The sequence below is a fragment of the Sus scrofa genome, chromosome 4, assembly GCF_000003025.6.
Source record: "Sus scrofa isolate TJ Tabasco breed Duroc chromosome 4, Sscrofa11.1, whole genome shotgun sequence".
NCBI classification, from domain to species: domain Eukaryota; kingdom Metazoa; phylum Chordata; class Mammalia; order Artiodactyla; family Suidae; genus Sus; species Sus scrofa.
The window spans coordinates 108,973,063-108,999,429 of record NC_010446.5 but is presented as its reverse complement, the minus strand read 5'-3'; the positions used below and the strand labels follow the sequence as shown (position 1 = coordinate 108,999,429).

The following is a 26,367-nucleotide window of genomic DNA, read 5'->3' as shown; positions in this document are numbered from 1 at the left end:
AGTGTATTTGCATAAACATTTTGCAGTGTCTGCTGGCAATGTGAATCATCTTTGTATCAGTGGTAATCTCTGGAAAGAAAACAGCAAACCAGTTCCACATTCAGGTAAGGCTGTAGTGAGCTCTCCACTAGAATATTAGAGTGAGCGATACCCTGGGAGTCAGGCACAGCAGGAAGGAAGATATGGTTACTGCCCCGCCCAAAATAGAAAGTGAAGCATTGTAACAGAGATGCTGGGCTTAGAGTCGGATGAAGCTCTGTTTGAAGGTCAGTTTGAAAACTCTGTCACTTATCAGAGGTGTAACTTGGCCAAGTAACTTAACCTCGCAAAGCTTTTGTTCTGTCCTGTGTAAAGTGCAAATACTAATACCTTTTCTAAAAGACTGTTATGGAAAGTAGCTATGTTAACACATATTGTATACAATTATCTACAGAGAGAAAAAAGAGTGTCCAGTAGCTATTATTATTATTAAAATTCATAGTTAGAGAATTTCTGGATTTAGTGAGACAATGAAAATAGATTTATTTACTTATTTATTTTTGCTTTTCAGGGCCGCACCCACGGCACATGGAGGTTCCCAGGCTAGGGGTTGAATCAGAGCTACGGCCGCTGGCCTAGGCCACAGTCACAGCAATGCAGGATCTAAGCCACCACTGTGACCTACACCACAGCTCATGGCAAGGCCAGATCCTTAACGCACTGAGTGAGGCCAGGGATCGAACCCACATCCTCATGGATCCTAGTCCTGAACAGCAGTTGAGAATGTCCTACCTTGATGACTGAGACTGAGGTTCCTAGTCAAACCACTGAGCCATGAAGGGAACTCTGAGAACAGATATTTTTAAAAATTGTTCAGCATTCCCGTTGTGGTGCAGGGGAAACAAATCCAACTAGGAACCATGAGGCTGCAGGTTCAATCCCTGGCCTCGCTCAGTGGGTTAAGGATCTGGCGTTGCCGTGAGCTGTGGTGTAGGTCAAAGACACGGCTTGGATCTGGCATTGCTGTGGCTCTGGTGTAGGCTGGCAGCTGTAGCTCCAATTGGACAAGGGTTGAATCAGAGCTGTAGCTGCTGGCTTACGCCACAAGCCACAGCAACACCAGATCCTTAACCCAGTGAGCTGTGCCAGGGATCGAACCCACATCCTCATGGATACTAGTCGGGTTCATTAACCACTGAGCCATGACGGAAACTCCAAACGCTTATTCTTAAAAAGAATTTACTTCTCATGTAAGTCAAACCAAGCTCATGTTATACGTAGCAAGACCTCTTCAATTCCCAAGGTGATATATCTCTCCCTGGAAAATATTTCACCTCCACTTGGGATATATAGGAAAACACAGGCAATAATGTCGCAAGTTATTTTACTACCGAAGGGAGGCCAAATGTCATCTAATACCATTCCCCAGCTGACCAGAGTTTCCACTTCAGCCCATCCTGGAGGGAGTTACCTCATGGTAGACCAGCTTCCTGGTTGTGGGTCCCAGTAGACCTTGTCCTGAGGGGGATGTTCCACAGACACATCTGAAGAAGTGAGGCGTCCGCTCTGTCCTCGTGGGGAACCTCATGAGGAGCTGCTCAGCAGGTGCTCCATCATCTCACCGATATTCTCATGGCAAGTTCCTGGGGGAACATTCAGCTTAAGGCTCAAAGCCAATTCCTCTCCACCCTGCTCCCCATTTCGGCTTCCCAGTCCTAACCAATGCTTCCTACCTTACAGTGCTAAAGTAGGCAAATGCTCTACGGTCAGTGGAACCCTGGCAGGGGGGGCTGTTGTGTTCTCGGCCAGTGCCCCAACCTCTATGAAGACTGCAGGTCATCGCACTGATGGAGTCCAGGAGCCTAGAAGGGAAACGGCACAGGACAGGTGAACAGCAGTTGAGGATGTCATTATAATGATGGCTGAGACTGACATCCTGGCCATGGCTATGCCTTTGGATGAGGCATTTTTCAGGGACCCAAGGAATTATCTGGCAGTGGGAGGTTTTGTTTTGTTTTTAAACGATGAAACACATAATCCTAGAAACCTGAACAAGGATGCATGAACAAGTATGGAAGACTTTGCTTCTTCATTCCCTTCCACTCCCATCACAGAATCCCTTCGCTGTTATCTCTTTTCCATGTGGGAGATCTGTCAAATATTTGAGAAGGAGTGACAATGCTTTTTCAAAAGTTTAAAGACCACTGGTCCAATGCAAGTTCCCATCAAAGCATTAAAGATTTAGCCTTTGCTGGACTATTTTGAGCTAATCACCTAGACATTAGATTCCATTGTCATGTGACTCTCTAGCTAACAACTGGCCCTAGAAAATTATTTTTTTATTGATATGCAAAATTATTATCTAGGAGTTCCTGTTGTGGCTCAGTGGTAACAGAGCAGACTAGTATCCACAAGGATGCAGGTTCGATCCCTGGCCTTGCTCAGTGGGTTAAGGACCCGGCGTTGCCGTGAGCTGTGGTGTAGGTTGAAGACAAGACTTGGATCTGTCATTGCTGTGGCTGTGGTGTAGGCCAGCAGCTGCAGCTCTGATTCGAGCCCTAGCCTGGGAACTTTCATTTGCCATGGGTGTGGCCCTAAAAAGCATTAAAAAAAAAAAAAGATTCTATGTAATTTCTTCCTGTTGGCGCTAGTTTTCATTCAGGACCAACAAAACAAGTCTGCTCTCAGACATAGTTGTACAGAACTCCCCTCTCACATTATTTTATTTTTCGATAAATTCTCAGACAGTTAATTTCTTCCAGGAAAACAGCTTCACTATTTCTTGAAATCTCCAACAGGCTGTCTAGGAGCATTCCAAAGAGCCTTCCATTCCTAGTTGTGACTAGGTTTTGGATAATGACACTGTGTGACCACAGAGGCCCCTCTGGTTTTTCATGTAATTGACAACTCAGGGGGCTCATGTACTAACTATTACGGGAGTCCTGGGAAGAATACCCTGGAGCCAGACCCTTTCACTTCTCCATGCTTAGTGCCAGGCTATAGCCTAAAAAAATTCCCCAGAACACTCCCAGGGAAAAGACAAGCTAGGAAATTATCAAAGCACCCAGCTTCATGAATTCCCCAGGCTGGCAATACCTCCCATCTACCTCTTTGATATAGTAGGAGGCATGATATTAAGATACTCTCTTCCATAGCTCCTTCATCTTAGACAGCTTGGATCTATAACCTCAATCCCTATCATAGCATTTAGCACAGGATACAAGCTCAGAAAATACTTATATTGAAATAAACGGAAATGTTACAAATAAACATTAAGCATATACTGGAGTTCCCCTGCGGCACAGTGAGTTAAGGATCTGACGTTTGTCACTGCAGTGGCTCTGGTCGCTGCAGTGGCACAAGTTCAATCCCCAGCTGGGGATCATCCACATGCCTTGGCCATAGCAAAACAAACAAAAAAATTTAAGCATATACTATATGTAGGACATGTGACAGATTCCATCCATATTGTAACCTCCTTACACTGATTCTCTTTCTCTAGTTCTTTTTTTTTTTTTTTTTTTTTTGGCTTTTTGTCCTTTTAGGGCTGTACCAGCAGCACATGGAGGTTCCCAGGCTAGGGGTCTAATCGGAGCTGTAGCTGCCGGCCTACACCACAGCCACAGCAACGTCAGATCCAAGCCTCATCTGCGACCTACACCACAGCTCACGGCAATGCCAGATCCTTAATCCACTGATCGAGGCCAGGGATCGAACCTGCAACCTCATGGTTCCTGGTCAAATTCATTTCTGCTGTGCCATGATGGGACCTCCTCTTTCTCTAGTTCTATGCCTTCCCTTTTTCCTGTGATCTTAAGATCAAAAACTCTGGGCTCCGTTCAGCCTATATTTTGAAATGCAGTCCTTTGTGACTTGGCACTTCCTTCAATGTACAGAGGGCATCGGTCTTTTCATTCTGGAGCCTGAGTATATGCAAGAGAGAGGGAAAAACAGAAAAGAAAATCATGGACTTGGAGAACAGACTTGTGGTTGCCAAAGGGGAGGAAGAGGGAATGGGGTGGCTGGGGACCTTGGGGTTAAGAAATACAAACTATTGCCTTTGGAATGGATTAGCAATGAGCTCCTACTGTGTAGCACTGGGATCTATATCTAGTCACTTATGATGGAGCATGAAAATGTGAGAAAACAGAATGTGTACATGTATGTGGAACTGGGTCACTTTGCTGTACAGTAGAAAAAAACTGTATTGGGGAAATAACAATTTATATATATATATATATATATATATATATATATATATATATACACACACACATACATATAAAAGAGGGAGAGGGAAAAAACAGCAGCCTGACAAAGCAGGGGCCTCATGGGATTGTACATGCCTGGACAGGAGAGAAATGGTATGGAAAAATCCAAACAGAACATTTTTATATTGAAGCTGGGTGCTGGGTCTCTGCTTCCTGATCATCAATGGAGAATATTCTCTGAGTGTAGAGGGGAAAAGTGATTTGAGTCTATTATCAGGCCAAAGCAGCATCCTCCCCATGTCTGCTCTCGTCTCTGGATAAAGGTGTGGGGCCCCATCTCTCTGTGTAAGAGCTGAGCTGAGAGGGGCCTCCTTATCTCTGTGAAAGCAGAACAGCTGCACAAGGCATTGTACCAAAATCCAGGCATGGGGCCTGCTTCCAGCTCCACATTTGTCCCATTCCCAAGCTCCCTGGGCAGCCTATTGGTTGTCAGATTCCTCACCTGCCATGGCCAAGTTCAGAGGACTCATTATTTATCAAATCTTCTCAAGATGATAAAACTCTTTTGCCATGTCTTTGACCGTGAGGGGGCAGGGAAGGAGGCCTGGCCAAAGCCTTCCACCAGGACTGTGGGGAGCAGTTTTTGAGGTTCCTGGCTGCTTTGGGATAGTAAAGGGGAGAGTCAGAGTAAAACTAAAAAAGAGGGAAGCTGAGAGCTCCCCACTGTGGGTTGGTTCTAAATTCTGGTCTTAGGGGTCCTTCACTTCCGTTTAGGTGTCTGGGCCATGATCACGAGCTAGGAAAATGGCCAGGGTCTTGGGGGAGAGGCTCTACAGGAATGAAAAATGTTCATCCATCTGCAGTTGTGTCTCTATAGGTGCAGGAAACTGAGGAAACCCAGCTGAGGGCTGTGGAACTGAATAGCCCAGTATCAGACCTCTCATCCTCAAACCGGTCTGAGAGTGTCTTTCTCTTCCCCTAAAGCCCACTGTGGCTCCCACTGATTAGATAATAAAGCCCAGACTTCTAGCAAGGCCCTGACCATCTGATCCAACCCACCTGGCAGCCTCGTTCCCTGCCATCTTTCCAGGTACTGTGTGTTTCGGCCAGTTGAGATTCCCCGATGGTCTATGATGGCACAAACTCTTTAGAACCTCTGTGCTGTTCCTGTGCGGTTTGTCTGCATAAGCTGCCTTTTTACTCTCCCTACCTGATAAGTTCCTACTCACACTTCAAGGCCCAAAGGCTCCTCTGTCACCTCTCGGATAGATGCGCCTGTCCTCAGGATGATTCTGCAGAGAACAGGGTAAACAAAGGAATGCACTTCACCTTGCCCCCGTTACAGCAATCCCTTCAACCATCTGATCTGGAATTTTCAAACTTCTTCAGCACTCGACTAAAGAAGAGCTTCTTATATGAAATCCTCCTAGATTTTAGCAACTTTTTTTTTTTCTTTTCTTTTTCTTTTTTTTTTTTTTATATTTTAGCAACTTCTAACCACTGCAGTTATTCCAGCATTTCCAGAATGGACAGACACTGCACTAAATAAGGGTTTTGTACTTACATATTATTCCCAAAGAAGAAATGTCTGTTTCTTCCCAGACCCTCCTATAAAATGATTGTGTGTCTTCAGTTTTAGCCAACAAAATGCCCAACCCACACTTACACACACCATCCATTTAAGTCTCAGCTCCCAGCCAGTTTTCACTTCATGGTGTCAGAGAACAATCTTACTGCCTTTCCAAAAGATATATAGAAGGAGTACTTTGCTCATCCTTAGCTGACCGTTCTCTTTAAAGACTGAGATTCACAATGAACCTAAATCCCAATATCCACCTTTCCATGTGCTCGGAGAGGTGTAAACACATCAAGACCAAGAAAGACCAGGATCTTCCTGGGGCTGATTTTCCACTGTCCACCAACGCACAGGACACACTGGCAGACCCAAGAGTTGGGACACGCACAGGGATGTTGGGTCTCTCTCTTATACCCTGATCGCCTTGCACTTTTCATCACTAGGCACGTGGGCTTTCCTAGCTTTGTACCAGCTTGTGCCCCTACACAAGCATAGATTCGGTTTTTCCCTCTGGCAAACATCAAAGACCTCAATATCCACTTTGTAGCCAACTTAAAAAGCAATGAATGGCTTTGCTGATGTAATCTAAAGATTAGGATGTGATAACTAATGTAAAATGTCCTGGGGACAAAGGAACCTGGTACCCCTATCCACACAGAAATGTCTGCTGCTAACTTCTGCCACAACAGTGGAAATTTTTGCTTTTTCATCATGCTAACTATGGCTCTGAAAATTATTTTTGGCTCCAAACAGCATGTGCTTTTTTGAGTTGTGCAACATACTTTCTACTTCTTCTTTCCCTCTTCCTCTGATTAATCTCATCTACAGCTTCCCAAATATGATTCTTTTTTTTTTTTTTTGTCTTTTTTTGTGGGGGGAGCTGCATCTACGGCATATGGAAGTTCCCAGGCTAGGGGTCAAATCAGAGGTGCAGCTGTCGGCCTACGCCACAGCCACAGCCTCAGCAACTCGGGATCCCAGCCGCATCTGCAATCTACACTACAGTTCATGGCAACACCGGATCCTTAGCCCACTGAGAGAGACCAGGTATCAAACCTACACCTTCATGGATACGAGTCAGGTTTGTTACCACTGAGCCAGAATGAGAACTCCCCCATATGTGATTCTTACAGTCCATGACACTTTGGTCTTTATTTTCAATTTCTTGGTTCACGAATTAGCCAGTATTTATGGAATGCCTACCCTGTGCTCACCTCTGTACTAAGGTCAGTCACATAAAGATAACTAAGAAATGGTCCTTGTAGGTAAACTTCTGCATTCTTTTTTTTTTTTTAATGATTTTTATTTTTTCCATCATAGCTGGTTGGCAGTGTTCTGTCAAGTTTCTACTGTACAGCCAGGTGAGCCAGGCACACATACATATATATGTTCTTTTTCTCACATCATCATGCTCCATCATAAGTGACTAGAACTTCTGCATTCTTGATGCAGTGATGGACACATGCAAATTATGAGGTGATGTGATTACTCCAGGGACTCACGAATGAGAGTGATAATAAGAGTATTCATAGAGCAAGGAGAGAGAGGATGTGAAAGCTCCTGGTGGGATGAAAAAAAAAGCTTTGCAGAAAAGAAAACAGCTGAGTAAGGATCTCGCAGGATGCTAGAACCAGAAGCAAGGGAAGGGCAAAAGTCATTGGTGGCAGAAGAAACGTTTGAGGAATGGCACATAATAGTGACGATGTGTGACGAGTTCAGAGACTATTGTGACCAAGAGGAAAAGCAATTCTCAACACAGTTCCTTCCAAGCCAAGACACATCCAAAGGACCTGCACTGAACCCGTACAAATTTCATCATGCTAACTATGGCTCTGAAAATTATTTTTGGCTTAAGAAACCACTTGAAATGGAAAGGATTATATATAATGCTAAAACAGGAATACTCTTGAGTCTACAATTATATTAAAGCAGTACGTAGACAGCACCTTCAGTATTTCAGCTATTATTCTATCAAATTATTTACAACATGTCTCATGACTGACAGCACCACGCCAGAGTATCATGGAAAGAACAACCAGACTACAATACTGAGAATAGATATGGGTAAGATTGTAAAGCAGACCCTATACACCATGCTACGCAATACTGACTTGATTCCATAGGCAAAAGAGTCATTAAAGATTTTTAAATTCAGTGAATGAACCACAATGCCTTCTATATACCATTTACACATAGCTTTTTGGAAATATTTAGTTAGAATCCAGTTATCAAAATGATTTCCTAGGTGGGAATTCCCATTGTAGCTCGGCGGATTAAGAAACTGACTGGTATTCATGAGGATGCAGGTTTGATCCCTGGTCTCACTGAGTGGGTTAAGGATCTGGCATTGCCATGAGCTGTGGTGTAGGTCACAGACATGGCTTGAATCTGGCGTTGCTGTGGCTTCAACATAGGCCGGCAGCTGTGACTCCAATTAGACTCCTGGGAACTTCCATATGCCACAGGTGTGGCCTTAAGAAATCTGTATATTAAAAAAAAAAAGATTCCCTAGGTTGTAGCAGCATGAAGTTACTCAAACTCTGTCATAAATGTACCCTGAAGCCTTTGAGCTATGCACAAACCCAAAGAAGATTCCAATTTCACTTGTGATTTAATGTTTCTTTATAGAAATAAATTCTTTTTTTTTTTTTTTTTTTGTCTTTCTTTTTCTAGGGCCTCACTTGCAGCACATGGAGTTTCCCAGGCTAGGAGTCCAATTGGAGCTGTAGCCGCAAGCCTACGCCAGGGCCACAGCAACACGGGATCCAAGCTGCGTCTGCGACCTACACCACAGCTCACGGCAACGGTGGATCCTTAACCCACTGAGTGAGACCAGGGATCGAACCTGTGTCCTCATGGATGCCAGTCAGGTTCGTTGACCCCTGAGCCACAATGGGAACTCCAAGAAATAAATTCTTAAAAAGAAACTCAAGAGCTACAGAGTGTATTCTTATAGCAATAATTCCCACTTATTAAACACTGACTTTGCACCAGGCAGATATTTCCTCTACCCGTTAATGACAACCTCATGAGGCTAATTTACCTTCTCCACGATCGCAGAGTCAATGAAAAGCAGAGCTGGTGTATCAAGTCTGGTTTGTCTGAACTCAATCTCTGTCTAACCATAACCTCCTCTGTGCCTGGAGGGCTCAAGCTTTTTACTTCAATGTGCATGAAAGTATCAACTTAAGCAACAGCGACAATGAGATTTATATTTGATTTACATTTTATAGAAATGTATCCTAATTACTTTTTCACACCTTCCTAGCTTTCTTCCTACCACTTAAAAAAAAAAAAAAAAAAACTTTGTGTGCTATTGTCATCTGAAGCCAATATTCCTAACTTAACAAAAACAGGCTTTTTGCTATGGGATTAAAAAAAAAGGCAGAGTAGGAATATCAAAGGGTGGAGCAGGACAATAGAAAAGAATTAACAAAATGACAGTAAGTACATACCTATCAATAATTACTTTAAATGTAAGTGGACCAACTGCTCTAATCAAAAGCATAGATCATATTTGTGCTTGCCAAGGGGGTGGGGGGAGGAAGTGGGATGGACCGGAAGTTTGGGGTTGGTAGATGCAAACTATTGCATTTAGAATGAGTAAGCAATGAAGTCCTACTGTACAGCATGGGAAACTATATCCAATCTCTTGGGATAGAACATGATGGGAGATAGTATGAGAAGATAGTATGTATGATTGGGTCACTACACTGTACAGCAGAAACTGACATAACACTATAAATAAATTATAATCAAAAATGTTTAATTTTTAAAAAGACATAGATCAGCTGAATAGATTTTTTAAAAGACATAATAAAATGCTCAACATCACTGATTATTAGAGAAATGCAAATCAAAACTATTATGAGGTACTACCACACACCAGTCAGAATACCCATCATGAATAAGTCCACAAATAACAAATGCTGGAGATGGTGTGGAGAAAAGGGACCCTCCTACACTGTTGGTGGGAATGTAAACGGAAAACAGTATAGAGGTACCTCAGAAAACTAAATATACTAAATAACTAAATAAACTACCATATGACCCAGCAATCCCACTCTTGGGCATATATCCAGACAAAACTTTCCTTGAAATAGACACATGTACCCATACGTTCACTGCAGCACTAGTCACAATAGCTGAGACATGGAAACTACCTAAATGTCCACTGACAGATGAATGGATTAAGAAGATGTGGCATGTATACACAATGGAATACTACTCAGCCATAAAAAAGAACAAAATAATGCCATTTGCAACAACATGGATGGAACTAGAGACTCTCAGACTAAGTGAAGTAAGTCAGAAAGAGAAAGACAAATACCATGGCACTTATATCTGGAATCTAATATACAGCACAAATAAACCTTTCCACAGAAAAGAAACTCATGGACTTGGAGAACAGACTTGTAGATGCCAAGGGGGAGGGGGAGGGAGGGGGGGTGGACTGGGAATCTGGGGTTAATAAATGCAAACTATTGCCTTTAGAATGGATAAGAATGAGGTCCTGCTGTGTAGCACTGGGAACTATACCTAGTCACTTATGATGGAGCACGATGGAGAATAATGTGAGAAAAAGAATGAATATATATGTATGTGTGACTGGGTCACTTTGCTGTACAGTAGAAAATTGACAGAACACTATAAATGATACTGGAAAAAGATAAATAAAACTACAATAAACAAAAAAATAATAATAATTTTTTTTAAAAAAAGACACACAATATACTGCCTGCAAGAGATTCACTGCAGATATAAAGACACACTGAACATGAAGGGATAGAAAAATGTATTACATGCAAATGGAAAGGAAAAGAAAACTGAAGTAGCAATTCTTAGATGAGATAAAATAGACTTTAAAACTCTCCAATGCCTACTTCAGATGTGGTTATGAAGGAAATGGGCAAGAGAAGGCTCTAAGAAAGCAGTCAGGAGTATGGGATGCAAACCATGTGCCAGGCTTTCTCCTAAGTGTTTCAAGTATATTAATCAACACATTTAGTCCTTGAAGTTACCACTAAGGACACTGAAGCATGAAGAAGGTAAATAATGTACCCGAGGTCACACAAGAGCCAAGATGAGAACAAACACAGTCTGGCTCTGGATACACATTAACCACATACTCTGCTCCCCCTCAAAAGGGACAATCCCAGGCTAGGGGTTGAATCAGAGCTACAGCTGCCGGTCTACACCACAGCCACAGCAATGCAGGATCCGAGCTCCGATTTGACCCCTAGCCTGGAAGCATCCACATGTCGAGGATGCAGCCCTAAAAAGCAATAAAAAAAACTGCATTTTTTAAAAAGTCGGGGCTCTTGGCATCCGGTGGCCTGCAGCACAGGCCTGCCCTGCTGCCAAGGTCCCCAGGAGGAAGGTCAGTTCTGAGGCAGGGTGGCAAAGGGAGACCCAGAGCAGATGGGCAAGGTTGTTGGCCCGACCTGCTCCTGCTAAAGTGAAAATGAAGCCAAAAAAAAAAAAAAAAGGCAGTAGGAAAGGATAAATCTTCAGACAAAAAAGGTGCAAATAAAAGAGGAAAGGGAAGCAAAGGGAAAACAGGCTCAAGGGACTAACCAGAGACTAAAGAAGATTTACCTGCAGAAAACAGAGAAACTACAAAGGAGGAGAGCCCAGCCTCTGATCAAGCAGGAGAGAAAGAAGCCAAGTCTCATAAATACCACACGCCTGGCCCTGTCCGTGTCCCTGTCTCCCTTCTTGTACAATCCAGAGGAATATTTTCATCAACTATTTTGTATATGTACTTTTTTTAGTAGCTCTAGAAACATTTTCAAGGAGACAATCCCACCACACCCCATTTTAAGTGTAAATGCATTTTTTTTAAGAAGTGAAATTATTTGTTGGTTTTTTTTTTTTTCGGTAGAACAAAAAATAGTGGGATATTGAATATGGGAGGCTTTGATTGTCTTGGGTGTTGGCTTAACATTCCGTAGATGGGGTAGCTTTTATACCCTATAACACAAACTTACTAAATGGCAATTACGAGTCCTTTGTGCACTAAACATCGCGAACATTTAAATTTACTTCTCTTCCCATGTTGTTTCCCGTAAAACTGTTTCCTAAAGCAAACCACTCCTTGATCTTGACTCCCCTTGTCGGAAATCTGTGCACCCTGTAATATCTTTGGTTGTGGTGGTAAGTTTTCCTAGTAATTTTGTTAATGTGCTGTGAGCAATTGAAAACTAGAGTTTATAGTGTATATAATATTAAATTGTAAATTAGTGGGACTTAGCCTACCAACATTTGAAGATATTGGTACTTATTTGCCTATTAAGGAAAATTTGTCTCCAAATTTTAAGCTGGAAATTCACTGGAACAACTGTTCAGAAAAGAATCACAGCCATTTGATTTCTTAGACTTTTTGGTACATATGTTAAGAATTGTGTACAAATTGAAATGTCTGTGTACTGACCCTCAAAACAGCCAATAGGGAGTTCCCGTCATGGCTCAGTAGTTAACGAATCCGACTAGGAACCATGAGGTTTCCAGGTTCAAACCCTGGCCTTACCCAGTGGGTTAAGGATCCATCATTGCCATGAACTGTGGTGTAGGTTGCAGATGCAGCTGGGATCCGGCGTTGCTGTGGCTGTGGTGTAGGCTGGCGGCTACAGCCCTGATTAGACCCCCCTAGCCTGGGAACCTCCATATGCCGTGGGTGTGGCCCTAAAAAGACAAGAAAAACAGCCAATAAATCTCAATTGTAAAAGAAAAAAAAAAGTCAGAAAGACAGGGAGAACTAGGTTCTTACAATCAAGGAGGCACTGAGAATGGGCTGTGCACCCAGCACTGTGCTGAAGACCACACTCGGCAGAGACAGAGATGCATTCATGTTGGGCTGCAGAAGTTAATGTGTAAGGTAATTTTTTTTTTTTTTTTGGTTTGTTAAAGCCTCAGTCTATCAAAATCTCTTATCAGGAGTTCCTGTCATGGCGCAGTGGAAACGAATCCAACTAGGAACCATGAGGTTGCGGGTTCGATCCCTGGCCTTGCTCAGTGGGTTAAAGATCTGGCATTGCCCTGAGCTGTGGTGTAGGTTGCAGACGTGGCTCAAATCCTGCGTTGCTGTGGCTGTGGCGTAGGGTGGCAGCCATAGCTCCAATTGGATCCCTAGCCTGGGAACCTCCATATGCCACCGGTGTGGCCCTAAAAAGCAAAAAAATAAAAAAGAACACTACTTCAGAGTTCCCTTGTGGCACAGCAGATTAAAGATCCAGCTTTGTCACTGCAGTGGCTTGGCTCATTGATACGGCACAGGTTGCATCCCCGGCCGTAAAACTTCTGTAGGCCATGAGTAGGGCTTAAAAAGAAAGGAACATTACTTCAGCTTTGTCATCACTCCTAACTAACCACACTTCATCAGATTAGCAGGAAAACAGCTCCAGGAGCCAGTGCAGGGCAGAGACTGGAGAGACACGGCCACCTCCACGACTGCAAAGGCTGTCCCTCTGTGCCCCTACGCACCTGGTGTCGGTGGACCTGCTCTCCACTACCTGGGAGGTCCTTCTCAGCTTGTCATTTCTGGCCAGCAGGATTCGACCTGGGCTTCCGAGTTCTGCTCAAAATCCACCTGCTCCATAAGACCCTTCTAGGTCCCACAGCCACACACGCGGTGCCTCTTACTGTTTTCCCTTCTATTTCACATTCTTAGTATTTATTCAATTTCTTTAGAAGTCATTTTGAGGACATCACAATTCTAAGCACATCCTATGACCCAGCAACTCCACTTTTAGAAGTCTGCCATGCAGATAGGTCTACCCAGGTGCACCAAGTATGTTCACTGCAGGCTTCTTTGTAACGACAAAAAACAAACAAAACAAAAGAGAAATCCTCACTGACTGGGAGATTGTTACTTGGAGACAGATAAATGCATTCCTGCATATCCATATAATGGCCTCTTTCTTCACTTCTTAAGCCAGTGGTTCTCAACTGGGCAATAATTTGGCCCCACAGACATTTGGCAATGTCTCTGGGCATTTTTGGTTGGCACAGTGGAGGCAGTGGTGCTACTAGAACCTAGTAAGTAGAAGCCAGGAATGCTGCTAAACCTCCTATAGTTTAAGATAGCCCCCACAACGAAGAATTATCCACAACTGAACATTGATAACTCCAAGGGTGAAAAACCCCAGTTAGAGCAGAGTTGCTTTTATTGTTACCTTTTTTTTTTTTTTTTTTTTTTTTGTCTTTTTAGGAGGCATATGGAGGTTCCCAGGCTCGGGGTCAAATCAGAGCTGTACCACCAACCTACACCACAGCCACAACAACGTCAGATTCAAGCCACGGCTGCAACCTACACCACAGCTCATAGCAATGCCAGATCCTTAACCCACTAAGCGAGGCCAGGGATCGACCCTGCGTCCTCATGGATGCTAGTCAGATTCGTTTCCACTGAGCCACGACAGGAACATTTTAGAGTCCTCTGTGGCACTCAGTGATAAAAAAATAAACTGCAGGGACCCTCTCACCTATATCTTCCCAAGTTCCAGCCCTTTCTATCGTGCAGCCTAGAACAAACATGGCTAGAAGCCCAGAGCACTCAGAGCTTGGGTGATTTTGCTGCCAATAGTGTGATTGTGAATCAGCAGGAAATGCTCACGTAGCTGGTAATTAATGACCAGCCTCCTACTGTTCTGTGGGGCAGGAGAGACCCTGGAGAAGCAGCCTGATGTCTGGAGCCACCTGCAACTGCACTTGAGCCAATCTCAGCCTTTGGTGTTCTGAGCACCTGAAATCAGCAGGGAACATCATGGGTCTGGTTAATGGATTTTAGAGTAAGAACTATGAAGATAGGGAAATGGGTCTACTCCCTGGTGCTCAGACATTGGAACGAGTGAAACTAAATGGAGAATACACGCTTGTACGACTTCAAACAAACCAAAAAAAAAAAAAGGAGCCCATTTCCACCCGTCACAGGGAAGTCTGCTCACTCTACTGAAACTACTCTCAAATCAAGGGTCTGTGAATAATCCTACATGTGATGCTACATTTCTGATTATTTGGAGGTCGTCTTCTATCTTGAACACCCCCTTTTTTTTTTTCTTACTATGGCAGAGATATTTAACCAAAATTGTGATGGTCATTCCTACTGTGACTTCAATTAGTTTTACAAATGTCTTGGTGGCCATCACTAATCGATGTGAATTGCCTTCATCAGCCCGGATCTGAATCCAAACTAACATTTTTTACATTAAGTAACGTGGTTCTTCAAAAACTAGGTTTTCCTCCTTTGATGTCCTTTTAATCACCCTGATATTAACATTCCCCACTCCTGCCCTTGCCAGACATGAGTCACGGGCAAGTTTCAATGATAAAGCAGGAAGAGAACAACTCTGGCCCCTTCGTTCCCTCATCCAGGAAATGTAAAGTGCTTCATCCAGCTAGGAACCATCCCTTCCTCTTAGGATCCGCTGTGCCAATTGGCTCAACAGAGCTCCAGTGGGAAAGAAAGCAACTGCATCATTTGTGTCAGTGACTGGGCATCTGGTCACTTTGCCCTTGACTCTAGCCAAGGAAAGCCTCTTCCAGGTGGGCTCCTAATACCACCTAAAAACAAAATAGCCAAGGTCAGGACTGAAAAGAAAAGACCATTCACCTACCTTCATATGAATGCAAAACCATCTGTTAAACGAGGTTCCAAACTTTGACGCTAAGAAACAAAAGGAAACAGAGACTTAATTTTGACCTACACTTAATTTTATCTAAATAAACACGTGTGTTTGAATGAGAACTTCCCTTAACTGCTAAGTTCTATGTCTCTGCCTATGGGACTTCTGCTATGGTCTGCTTTTACAGTGGATTGCAGAATCTCTAAGGAAAGCTTAGGGACATATCTTAATTTGTCAGTGGGTTCTTACAATGAGCCCCAAATGTTACTTAGTGAGGCTACTATGACTCTAAAGACATACATGAGTGATGAGAGCAGGGATGCAGCAGAAGCCTTTGCCACCACTGACAGTTAATGTGCCAGACTTCAGGACACTTACTGTGGACACAACAGCCATGTGCTCATACTTGCAGAACGTGCTGACAATGAGTGTTCCATTCTCATCCAGCTCCCACAATTCAACAGCGCCTGTTGGAGATGGGGAGGAGCGGGAGGGAAGCAAACTTGGATTACACCAAGACAGCAATTCGCTTCTAGGATTACATAGTCCATTGCCACCAAATTAACAAACTAAGTTATTCCTATAGACGCAAAGCCCATATCATTAAAAGATTTCGCTAACTCTCAAGCCATTTGGCTTTATGCTTGTATTGCTGTTTTCCTAGTCACAGACTGGAAAATTAGATAGGAAAGCTTTTAGAAAGAGATAGAGAAAGATGGAATGGCTGGCAAAAATCCATTGCCTTGCTTCCAATGAGAAAAGATGGGAAAATAAGTTCTGGGGAGACAAGGATGAATCTCCACAATGCTCTCGATAGCACACAGTCCGACATAGTTACATCTTCCCAGTTATATGGACACGAATTTGTTGAATGATTTGAATACATGTCTTACACAGTCATAAAAAATATGTGTGATGTCTTGCACAGTGACTGGCTAAGTACATAAATGCTCCAAACAGCTGTCCTGAATATGCAGTGTTGAAGCTCAACTGCCAGAGAGGCTCGATCTTTAACGTCCCACTTTTATCCTTTCATGCAACACCTGCCAACACCCAAAGGGTGATTTTTAATGCCAGAGTCTCCATTGCTAAGCCTGGCATTCCAAAAAAAAAAAAAAAAAAAAAAAAAAGAGAGAGAGAGAGAATGAATTCACATAAGAAGAAGAAAATGGGACGAAAGAGAAAGATACAGTAACCTAGACTGGACATTCTTTTCTGAGGTGCACATTCAACTCCTTCCCTATTTTATAATTAGGTTCTATTCCTTATTGAGCTGTAATAGTGCTTTATATGTTCTAGATCAGCAGCGTCCAATGGCACTATCATGTGAACAGTGTGTTTAATTTTAAATGTCCTATGCCAAATTTAAAAAGAGTAAAAAAATTAAATTTAATATTAATACTGTATATAAAATATATCAAAATATTATTTAAATATACAACCAATATAAGGTTTATATTGAGATATTTTGCACTATTGTTTTCAAAGTTTTTAAAATCTGGTGTGTATTTTATACATCACAATTGGACTAACCACATTTCAAGTGCTCAAGAGTTACATATGGGTAATGGCTACAGTATTGGATACTGCAGGTCTAGATTTTTTTTTACTACGATCCTTCTTGGCTTACACTCTCATTCTGGTAATGATATCTTTTTTAATTTCTGTTTTGAAACAGTTTCAAACCTAAGGAAAAGCTGCAAAAACAATACAAAGATTCCCCTACCCCTTCACCCAAATTCCTCAATTGTTAAATATTACCTCCCTCCCTCTCTCTCCACCTCTCCTATTTATGTACTATTTCTGATATGATTCCCCAACCACCCTCAAAATATTACTGTTACTTTCCAGGGGATTCTCTCATAGATTATGCCCATACGACCCACCAGTCTGCAAACCAACACTGATAAACACGACCATTAAATCCACAGACCCTATTCAAATTTGGCAACAGTGCCAACAACGTATCTTTCTTATCTAATTCAGGATTCTATGCAGAAACACGGTTCGCCTGAGTGTCGTGTTTCATCAATATCCCTCAAGCTGAAGTAATTTCTCACTCTTTAGAAAGTGTCGTTCATATCCTTGGTACACATACATTCACTTTCTTTTCGCCTTGCACGCGCTCTCCTGGGCTCCTGGGCTCCGGGGGTGCAGGCTTCCGCCCTGCGGTTCTTCCTGGCAGCCCCACCGGCTGCGCAGGCGCTCTAGGAGCCACTCCCATCCACGAACGGAACTCCGGAGCGGGCTTGCCCGACAGCCTTTGTTTCCTAGGCAATGCAGTACACAAAGGCTGGCCCTCGTGGCACTCGCATGATGTGCTTCGGCAAAACAGGTGAGGAGGGCTGGGTCAAGAGTAGAAGGAGGAGGCGGAGAAAGAATGAGGGCCAAAGGAGGGAAATGTAATTAACCCCGCGCCTTGGAGTGGGTCAGGGTTACTTTAAGATCATTTGTCTACCCGGGTCTCGGCCCCCCCTCCCCAACCCCGCCTGACCCCCAAGCGCTCACTTGGTCAAAGGGGCCTTCCCTCATGCGGCGTTTCTCCTCGTTCTTGCTCTCCAGAGACACTGGTTGACTACTCCTTTGGAACATGTCAACAGAGGAAGCTCTTTCCTCACTTCTCTCCCCCCAGCTTGTTGGGAAACAAGTTTCTCCCTCTCAGGGGAGCACCCCACCTAGGGCCTGGATGTTACCTAACAGAAGATGTGAGTATTCACGTTCCCTTAAGGTCTCAGTTCCCAGACTAAAGATACCCAAGTGTCCTAGAAGGAAAACCCTATGGGATTTGTGACCTTCAGGGTCCCAACATGAGAAAGGGCCCCGGTCCTCTGCAACCACTGTCAGGGCCAATGGCAGCAATTAAAGGATCGTTGCTCCCCTCTGAGTCCCCATCAAGTGCAAGCCTTGGCCTCATGGTCCCCAGTAGAGCCCCCACTCCATTCCTCCTCCAAAGGCCCATCAATCAATGTCTCCCCTTAGGCCACACCTAGATGGTGGATGAGCTGGTTGGTCGGGTTATGAAATTGGATAATCAGACTGACAGCTGCGTGGGAGCAGACTGAGCTCTGTGGGGCTCAGAGGACTGGATTCACTGGAATGTGTACAGAGGTCATTTCCTCTGCCAATCCAGCCACATTCCTTTGCAGAGTTACCTGTGGTACTTATGTAATTGGTTGTATGGTCTTGATTCAGAGGAGTCCGGAAAGGAAGAGCAGCTTTTGCAGAGATTTAGTAATACTCTTAGGTTCACTCTGTTTTAATAATATACTGTTCTCTGTGTGTGTGTTTTCTTTCTTTCTCTAATTTCTGCATATTGCCTGAAGAGCTATGGCTTGGCATACAACCTCTCTAAGATCCCGACCAGTAAAAAAGGATATACTTTTGGAGCCAGAACAGCCGTGAGGTTTGAGCCAATCAGCAAGGTTAGAAATGCCTGAATGTGCTTAGATTTTAGGGTGATCTATGTGGCTGCATGTATTTCCACTGGGAAGTAAAGCTGGGGTTATATAAAAAATATTGCCCGATGGAGTTCCCTTATATCTCAGCAGGTTAAGGACCCCGCATTTTCACTGCTGTGGCTCTGGTCGCTGCTATGGTGCAGGTTCCATCCCTGGCCCAGGAATTTTGACATGCTGTGGGCATAGCCAAAAAAGAAAAAAAAAAGGATATTGCCTGAAATTCAGACAAAAAGTCATTTGGGCAAACTCTTTTAAGAAGCTTATCTGAAAATCTGGGTATTAGCATTGCAATTGTGTGTGTGTGAGTGAATGTAAACCAATTCTCTGAAGAAACAGTATCAATCAGGGCATTAAAATATTGGAAGTGTTGTTTATATGCCTCACACCTTGTCAGTTAAAAAACAAACTCCAACTCCTTCACCCTTTTGTGAGATTGGGTTTCAAGTCTAAAGTCCTCAATAGGATACTAATCTCTTGTTGGACATTTTCCTGACACTGAAACTCAGAGAGAGGGATACTGGCTTTAAAAGAATCGCTGAGTGGGATGGAGGGATGGTGGGGGTAGCAGCTGCAACAAGTTACCTTGGATCTCTGCCCACCATAGGTTTTTTTCTATAATCTTAGCATTAGGTACCTATTACAGCTCTATTTCTATTACATGAGGTGGTTAAATTGTAGCTGATACATGTAAATAGGAAAAGGATGATTCTGTTTTTTCTACTTAGAGAGCCTTGTGTGTGTGTGTGTGTGTGTGTGTGTGTGTGTGTGTGTGTGTATCTCACCCTCTAACATATTGATCTTTTTCTTGGAAACAGGATACAACACCTTACCCAGGCATGTACCAGACAGTCAGTCCTCAAGAGCAAACACACAAACGAAATTTTGCTCCCTTTAATTCTTTGTTGCCTCGATTTAAGACAGGCTCGAAGGACACTTATCCTGGGTATGGCTCCCATTTTCTGGTGCACTTTGGTAAAGAGCAATAGGGACAGGAAATATAAAGAAGAAATTACAGGAGTTCCCGTTATGGCTCAGTGGTTAACGAATCCGACTAGGAACCATGAGGTTGCAGGTTCGATCCCTGGCCTTGCTCAGTGGGTTAAGGATCCAGCGTTGCCGTGAGTTGTGGTGTAGGTCGCAGACACAGCTCGGATCCCTCATTGCTGTGACCCTGGCATAGGCCAGCAGCTACAGCTCCGATTGGACCCTAGCATGGGAATCTCCATGTGCCACAGGAGTGGCCCTAGAAAAGGCAAAAAGACAAAAAAAAAAAGGAAGGAATTATATCCCAACCGTGCCTACTAAATAGGAAACCACCTGTCTTTAAAGAGTCAACTTCTTGCCTTCCAGATCTCTTTATAAAATTATAAAGTCTAGTGATTCATTCAATAAATATTTATAAATCGCCAGGCAGTTTTACGGGTTCCAGATTTTGCATTAAACCCATCCGCCAAGCCTCCTCTTTCTTGGAGTTTACATGCTAGAGTCTGGATAGATGGGAAGCACATAAACAAGAAAATATCAATGGCAATAAGGAGAGTGGCCATGTAATTTACTGGTAAGACTCTGACATTTCTAAGAGTGAAAGCGGGTCTTACTAATAATTATACCAAGACAGTAACCACACGCTGGGACTGTCGTGGGCACACTAGGAAGTAGGGTGACCTGGTGATGTGCTAAGAAAACCAAACAGGACGATGATACTCTATGTCAGGGACCTACTTTATCATGGATTGTCAAGACAGGTCTTTCTAGGGAAATGACACCTATTCTGAAATCACCATGACAAGACTGAGCTGGCTCTGTGAAGATCTGGTCCCCAAGTGTCCCAGGAGGAATAGCAAGTGCAAAGGCTGTACGTGGGAAGGAATTTGGTGTGAGGGAAAAAGAAAGAGGGCTAGTATGGCTAGGGTAGAGTGGGCAAGGAGGAAATGAGAACAGGAGGAGGAGGAGCTGGAGGACACAGGTTTTGCAGACCAAGGGAGGCATTCTGAGCTCCTAGGAAGCCGCTCAGAATGCATGGAAATGTAGGGCGCAGGGGCAAGGTCGTCCTTGTACAGGTGAGAAAGCCATGCATCAGAGAAGAAGTATAACTTTCTCAAGGCTGCAGTAAGGAAGTCGGTGTGTTAAATCTTGATTGCCATGTCTACTCCACGTGTTATTTCCACAGCAAAGAGCCTGCACCAAAAGACAAAGCAATTATAAAATAATCCCATTGTCAAGAAATTCCACATCATGGGCAGTACTGATGCATCACTGTGGCAGCTCTCTTTACCAACCACCATTTCCAGAATCCTTTGGTCTCTCAGCAAAGAATACTAAGGTTGCAGAAATATTTTAAACTAGATTCGATTTTTACCCTCACTGCATGTCAAGACTAGATATCTTGAACACTTAACACCTGCTTAGAAAGACATTAGCAGGCAGAGGAGCCCTATGCTTGCTTGACATTAAAATTTAATCAGTCTGTGGCTTTTCCAAAAGAGTTGGGACTAGTTTAAAGTGTGTGTCCATGTGGTGCTGATGAAGTTTGTATATGGTCACTAACTCGTTCAATATTTTATCTTTTTATTTCTAGCCCTGGCACTTACAACCCAGACGTAAAGACATCCCAGAAAATCATCTGGCCAATGAAATTTGGACCTCCAGACTGGGCTCAAATTCCATGTCTACAGAAAAGAACCCTGAAAGCTGAGGTGATAAGATTGGACTTCCGTGGAGCCCTTTACATAATACTTACCCATGTATCAACGATTCTTTTTTTAAGATTTTTTGTTATAGTTGATTTACAGTGTTCTGTCAATTTCTGCTCTACGTCAAAGTGACCCAGCCATATATAAATATTCTTTTTCTCCCATTGTTCTCCATCATGTTCTATCACAAGTGACTAGATATAGTTCTGTGTGTTGTACAGCAGGATCTCATTGCTTATCCACTCCAAATTCAGTGATTCTTTACCAGAATTCTATGAATAAGCTTCAAAAATTCCTTGTTCCCCTCTTAAACTGTTGGTGGAAATGTCGGTACAGCCAGTATGGAAAACAGTATGGAAGTTCCTCAAAAAACTAAAAATAGAACTACCATATGCTCCTGTAACCTCAGTCCTAGGCATATACCCAGATAAAACTCTAAATCAAAAAGCTACATGCACCCCTGTATTCACAGCAGCACTATTTGCAATAGTCAAGACATGGAAGCAACCTAAATGTCCATTGATAGACGAATGGGTAAAGAAAATGTTTATGTATATGTATAATTCAAATATATACATGTATATATATACACACATAAATAAACACAATGGAATAAAAAAAAGGAATGACATAATTAAAAAGAATGACATTCTTTGCAGCAACATGAATAGACCTAAAGATTATCATATGAAGCAAAGTAAGTCAGAAAAAGAAAGACAAATACCATATGATACCACTTATATGGGGAATCTAAAATAAGATTTAAATCAACATATCTATGAAATAAAAACAGACTCAGAGATAGAGAACAGACTTGTGGTTGCCAAGGGGGTGGAAAGTAGGAGAGGGAAGAATTGGGAGTTTGGGAGTTCCCGTTGTGGCGCAGTGGTTAACAAATCCTCATGGACTGGGAACCATGAAGTTGAGGGTTCGATCCCTGGCCTTGCTCAGTGGGTTGAGGATCCAGCGTTACCATAAGCTGTGGTGTAGGTGGCAGATGCGGCTCGGATCCCATATTGCTGTGGCTCTGATTAGACCCCTAGCCTGGGAATCTCCATATGCTGCGGGAGCAGCCCAAGAAAAAGGCAGAAAGACCAAAAAAAAAAAAAAAAAAAAAAAGAGAGAGTTTGGAATTACCAGAGGCAAACTATTATATATAGGATGGATAAACAACAAGGTCCTACTATATAGCACAAGGAACTATATTCGATAGCCCATGTTTAAACCATAATAGAAAAAAATATGAAAAAGAATGGATATGACTGAGTAACTTTGCTATATAGTAGGAATTAACACAATTATACTACAATAAAATTCTTTAGAATTACAAAAATTTTAAAAAGGAAAAAAAACGAATTCCCCTGCTATTAGTTGTACAATCCAACATGTATGCAAATGCAGAGCTTTTGGAAGGTTACCCAATTTCACTCAATTTTTAAATGGGGAGTGTGTGACTGAAAAAAGTCACATTTTCTTACTTAATCCTCAAATAATCTTCTGTGGTAATCTGAGATAATTATCCCTCAAGGATCACATGAATTAAGTGACTTGTGGAGGTTTTCAGCTGGTATCTAGATCTTGTGACTCCTAAACCAGTGCTCTTTCCATCACATCACTTGAGTATTAGGTCACCAAGGGGCTGTAGATCTTTCTGGCAAGAGCATGGATTCCAGGAATAAATTGCCTAGGTTCAAATACTAGTTCCATATTTTCTCACTGTGTGTCCCCTAACTTTTCTAAGCCTCAATTTTCTTATCTTTAAAATGGGCATAATAATAGACTCAATCCGATAAAATTGTAAAGACTGAGATACTGTAGTAAGGCATTTAGCACAGTGCCTGTTAATAATAGTAGTTCAGTCCCCATCAGCTATCATAATCCCAAAGGTGCCTCTTTTTTTCCTGGCAGAACTTTAAATGAATTCTGTAAGTATTTATGAAATGCTTAATGTATTAACATCATCTTGCTAAGGCCTATGGGTAACATTCAAGAATCAAACACATAGTCTTTGTTTTCAAGAAATGCACCCACTATATTTGGAGAGTTTCCAAAGAGAAACTAATTTCTAGCATAATATACTCCAGAGTGAGAAGACAGAGACTGGACTACACATCAATGTTAAGAGAAGCACCAAGGCTAGGGGGTGGGTTCAGCTCAGCCGCAATAGCGCTAAGGTGCAGTTCTGTTTTGTGCAGAAAGACCAAAGCAGAGGGTTCTCATTAGATTATTGATCTGTGTGTGACTGGGTCTCTTTGCCAGTACCATAGAAAATTTGCGGTACCATAGAAAATTGACAGAACACTGTAAACCAGCTATAATGGAAACAATAAAAATCATTTTTAAAAAAGGGTTATTGACCAGATCATATTCTTTCATTGCAGCTGCCCACAGACAAAGACTTTAGGAAGCATCGGAACCGCGTGGCCTACCTAAGCCTGTATTACAACTGAAAACCTGTGACTGCCTTCGCTTGCTCCTCCTGAGCACAGAACCTCCACCACTGATGAGAGGCTCCTGTCTTTCTGCGTTGTTCTGGCCCTCTTGTCTGCCAGCAGGGGGCGCAGGGAGGGGCCAGGGCTCCTAACTAGCACATGACGCCATAAAGACGAGTTCAGAGGGCTCCGTCTCCCTGTGCTGGTGGTTTGTCGTATGCACACAAAGATGGGTCTGGGCTCCTCCTGAGTGTTCAGTGGGGTGGCTTTGCTTTCCTGAAAGACCTGTGGGTCCCGCCTCTAACTCTTAGTCCCAGGCACGAGTTTTAGGTTTCCTACCACTGGCCTGGTGACAGGAGACTGTTGGTCTCTGCAGATCAAGGATTTGGATGGCTTGCTCGGGCTTGTATTTGGACTTGCTAGATGCAGAGGATACTTAAAGGCAGGGTAAATGTTTATGTTTTAGGAGCTCTTCCAAGTGCCTGAGTTCCCAGCATGGAGTCAGAAAGAACTAATTGGATTGCCTTTTCCAGATTCATGTAAAACTCACAGAATCCAAAATTCCCCCTTCCCCATGACATCATCTGTTTGGTCTGTCAGTCATCATACATACTGAGCTGCTATCATGTGTCAGTCAGGCACAGTGACAAGAACTTGGGCCATAGCAGGAATCGACATTAACTCATCCACGGCCTCCTCAGCCCTGGTCTGGAGTAGGAGGAGGACTTCGCAAGTGGCTCATTTTTGGGGTCTGTCCCCCACCCCGACCTCAGTTTGATTTTTTTATTTTTTTAAGATTTTTATTTTTCCACTATAGTTGATTTACAGTGTTCTGTCAATTTCTACCATATAGCAAAGTGACCGAGTCATACATATATATATTCTTTTCCTCACACGTGTCTAGATATAGTTCCCTATACTATGCAGCAGAATCTCCTTGCCGGTTTGAAGGATCCTCTGAAGCCTCACAGGTTACTCTAGGAATGTAAAGATCAAAGCTCAGAGCAGCCACATTCAAAGTGCTTATCTATATACTGGCCTGGTGTCTACCTCCCTTTGTGCATATTTAAAACCTTAAACCACAGATTGAGTCACATGGACTCCTGATGAACTTGAGATTTGAAGTTAGAATGGTAATTTTTTGACACTGTCCATACCTTGTACCCATAGCTCTCCATATTGTCATAGGCAACCCACTCTGTTTTTATAAGCAAATGCGATTTTTTTTTTTTTTTTTTTTTTTGGTCTTCAATCCAGGCATTTGTTGCTCCACTTAGAAAAGTGTGGCTCTCTGGGGGGGGGGGGGGATGAAGAGGGCAATGTTAGGTATGTCACAGGACAGGTCATGGCATGTAATTGGAGGAGGAAGGACTTAAATGGGAGAGAAAGAGGAATGGATGGGAGGGGGTGGAAAGGGAGGTGTTGTGTAATATCTCCATTAAGTTCACATATTTCTCAGAAGTGATTTTGTTTCATAAAAATGAAGACAAACGTTCTTGTGAAACCAGCTACAAAAAAGTGAAATTCTAATTCTGTCCCTAGAGGTTAGTTGAGAAATGTTAAGCATGACTATGGGTGTTGAGGTCATTCTGCCACCAACACTTGAGAATTGGTCAAACACTGCTAATCATTCTCTGTATTTTCAGCCCAGAATTTGAGTAAATTCCATCAATTCAGCTTGGAAGGGAGGCCAAGTTATATGGCATATCCCAGGGCTCCTTTGTTGAAATACTGTAACTGTTTAGTTACAGTATTGCTCTGGGCTGTAGAAAAGATGGTGCCATACATTTCAAAACCCCAAAAGGTAATTCAGATTCAGGAATTGTTCAGATTTATTTATTTATTTATTTTGTCTTTTTAAGGCCACACCCATGGCCCATGGAGGTTCCCAGGCTAGGGCTTGAATCTGAGCTATAGCTGCTGGCCTACACCACAGCCACAGCAATGTGAGATTCTTAACCCACTGAGCAAGCCCAGGGATAGAACCCACGTACTCATGGATGCTAGTCGGATTCGTTAACCCCTGAGCCACAACAGGAGCTCCCAGATTGATTTTTTTTTTTAAGTGAAAAGTATTCCACAGCCATCAACCTGTCTTTCCCCAGGCTGCCATGCTCAGAGCTATGAGAAGCCAGGGTATATGATCTCAAGAATAGAAGGGTAGCGGGATGACTCGGCCAGTGGAAGAGTTTTCCCCAATGCCTTTCAGCCGGAAAGAGCCATGCTGGTTACCTCATAGGAAGCCCAGAAGCCAGCCTCACGTGTGTATGGCCCAGATGACCCTGCTCCAGAGACTGGGGCACAGACAGAGGTGTCAGAAGTGCTGAGCCGGAAAGTCCTCCCATAGGTGGGGAACCCCATGAGGAGCTTCTCTGAAGGGACCCCGTTGGCTCTC

General features: G+C 43.0%; 2 protein-coding genes and 1 pseudogene across 3 annotated transcripts in view; 2 read left to right on the top strand and 1 right to left on the bottom strand.

Annotated features, from left to right (window-relative positions):
- The window catches only part of LOC100621421 (acidic mammalian chitinase-like), a 59,272-nt gene extending 41,667 nt beyond the window's left edge, over positions 1-17,605 (bottom strand). Inside the window, exons 1-5 of the mRNA XM_021090037.1 lie at positions 17,488-17,605; positions 15,768-15,856; positions 15,381-15,430; positions 1,713-1,841; positions 1,451-1,622 (exon numbers count right to left, since the gene is read on the bottom strand). The gene's annotated coding sequence lies outside the window, so the exon portion shown is untranslated. The remainder of the gene's footprint in view (positions 1-1,450; positions 1,623-1,712; positions 1,842-15,380; positions 15,431-15,767; positions 15,857-17,487) is intronic.
- Positions 10,806-11,806, top strand: LOC110260489 (annotated as a pseudogene).
- On the top strand, positions 17,589-25,194 carry LOC100523736 (protein pitchfork-like). Of its 2 annotated transcripts, XM_003125853.6 has the most exons (6): positions 17,589-17,724; positions 17,952-18,094; positions 18,713-18,811; positions 19,663-19,790; positions 21,426-21,543; positions 23,922-25,194. In XM_003125853.6, the coding sequence occupies exons 1-6, from the start codon at positions 17,667-17,669 to the stop codon at positions 23,988-23,990; spliced, it is 615 nt and encodes a 204-aa protein (XP_003125901.4). In that variant the 5' UTR covers positions 17,589-17,666; the 3' UTR covers positions 23,991-25,194. The 2 variants fall into 2 exon arrangements, with proteins under 2 accessions (XP_003125901.4, XP_013852726.1); XM_013997272.2 differs by lacking the exon at positions 23,922-25,194 and having other exon boundaries at positions 21,426-22,067.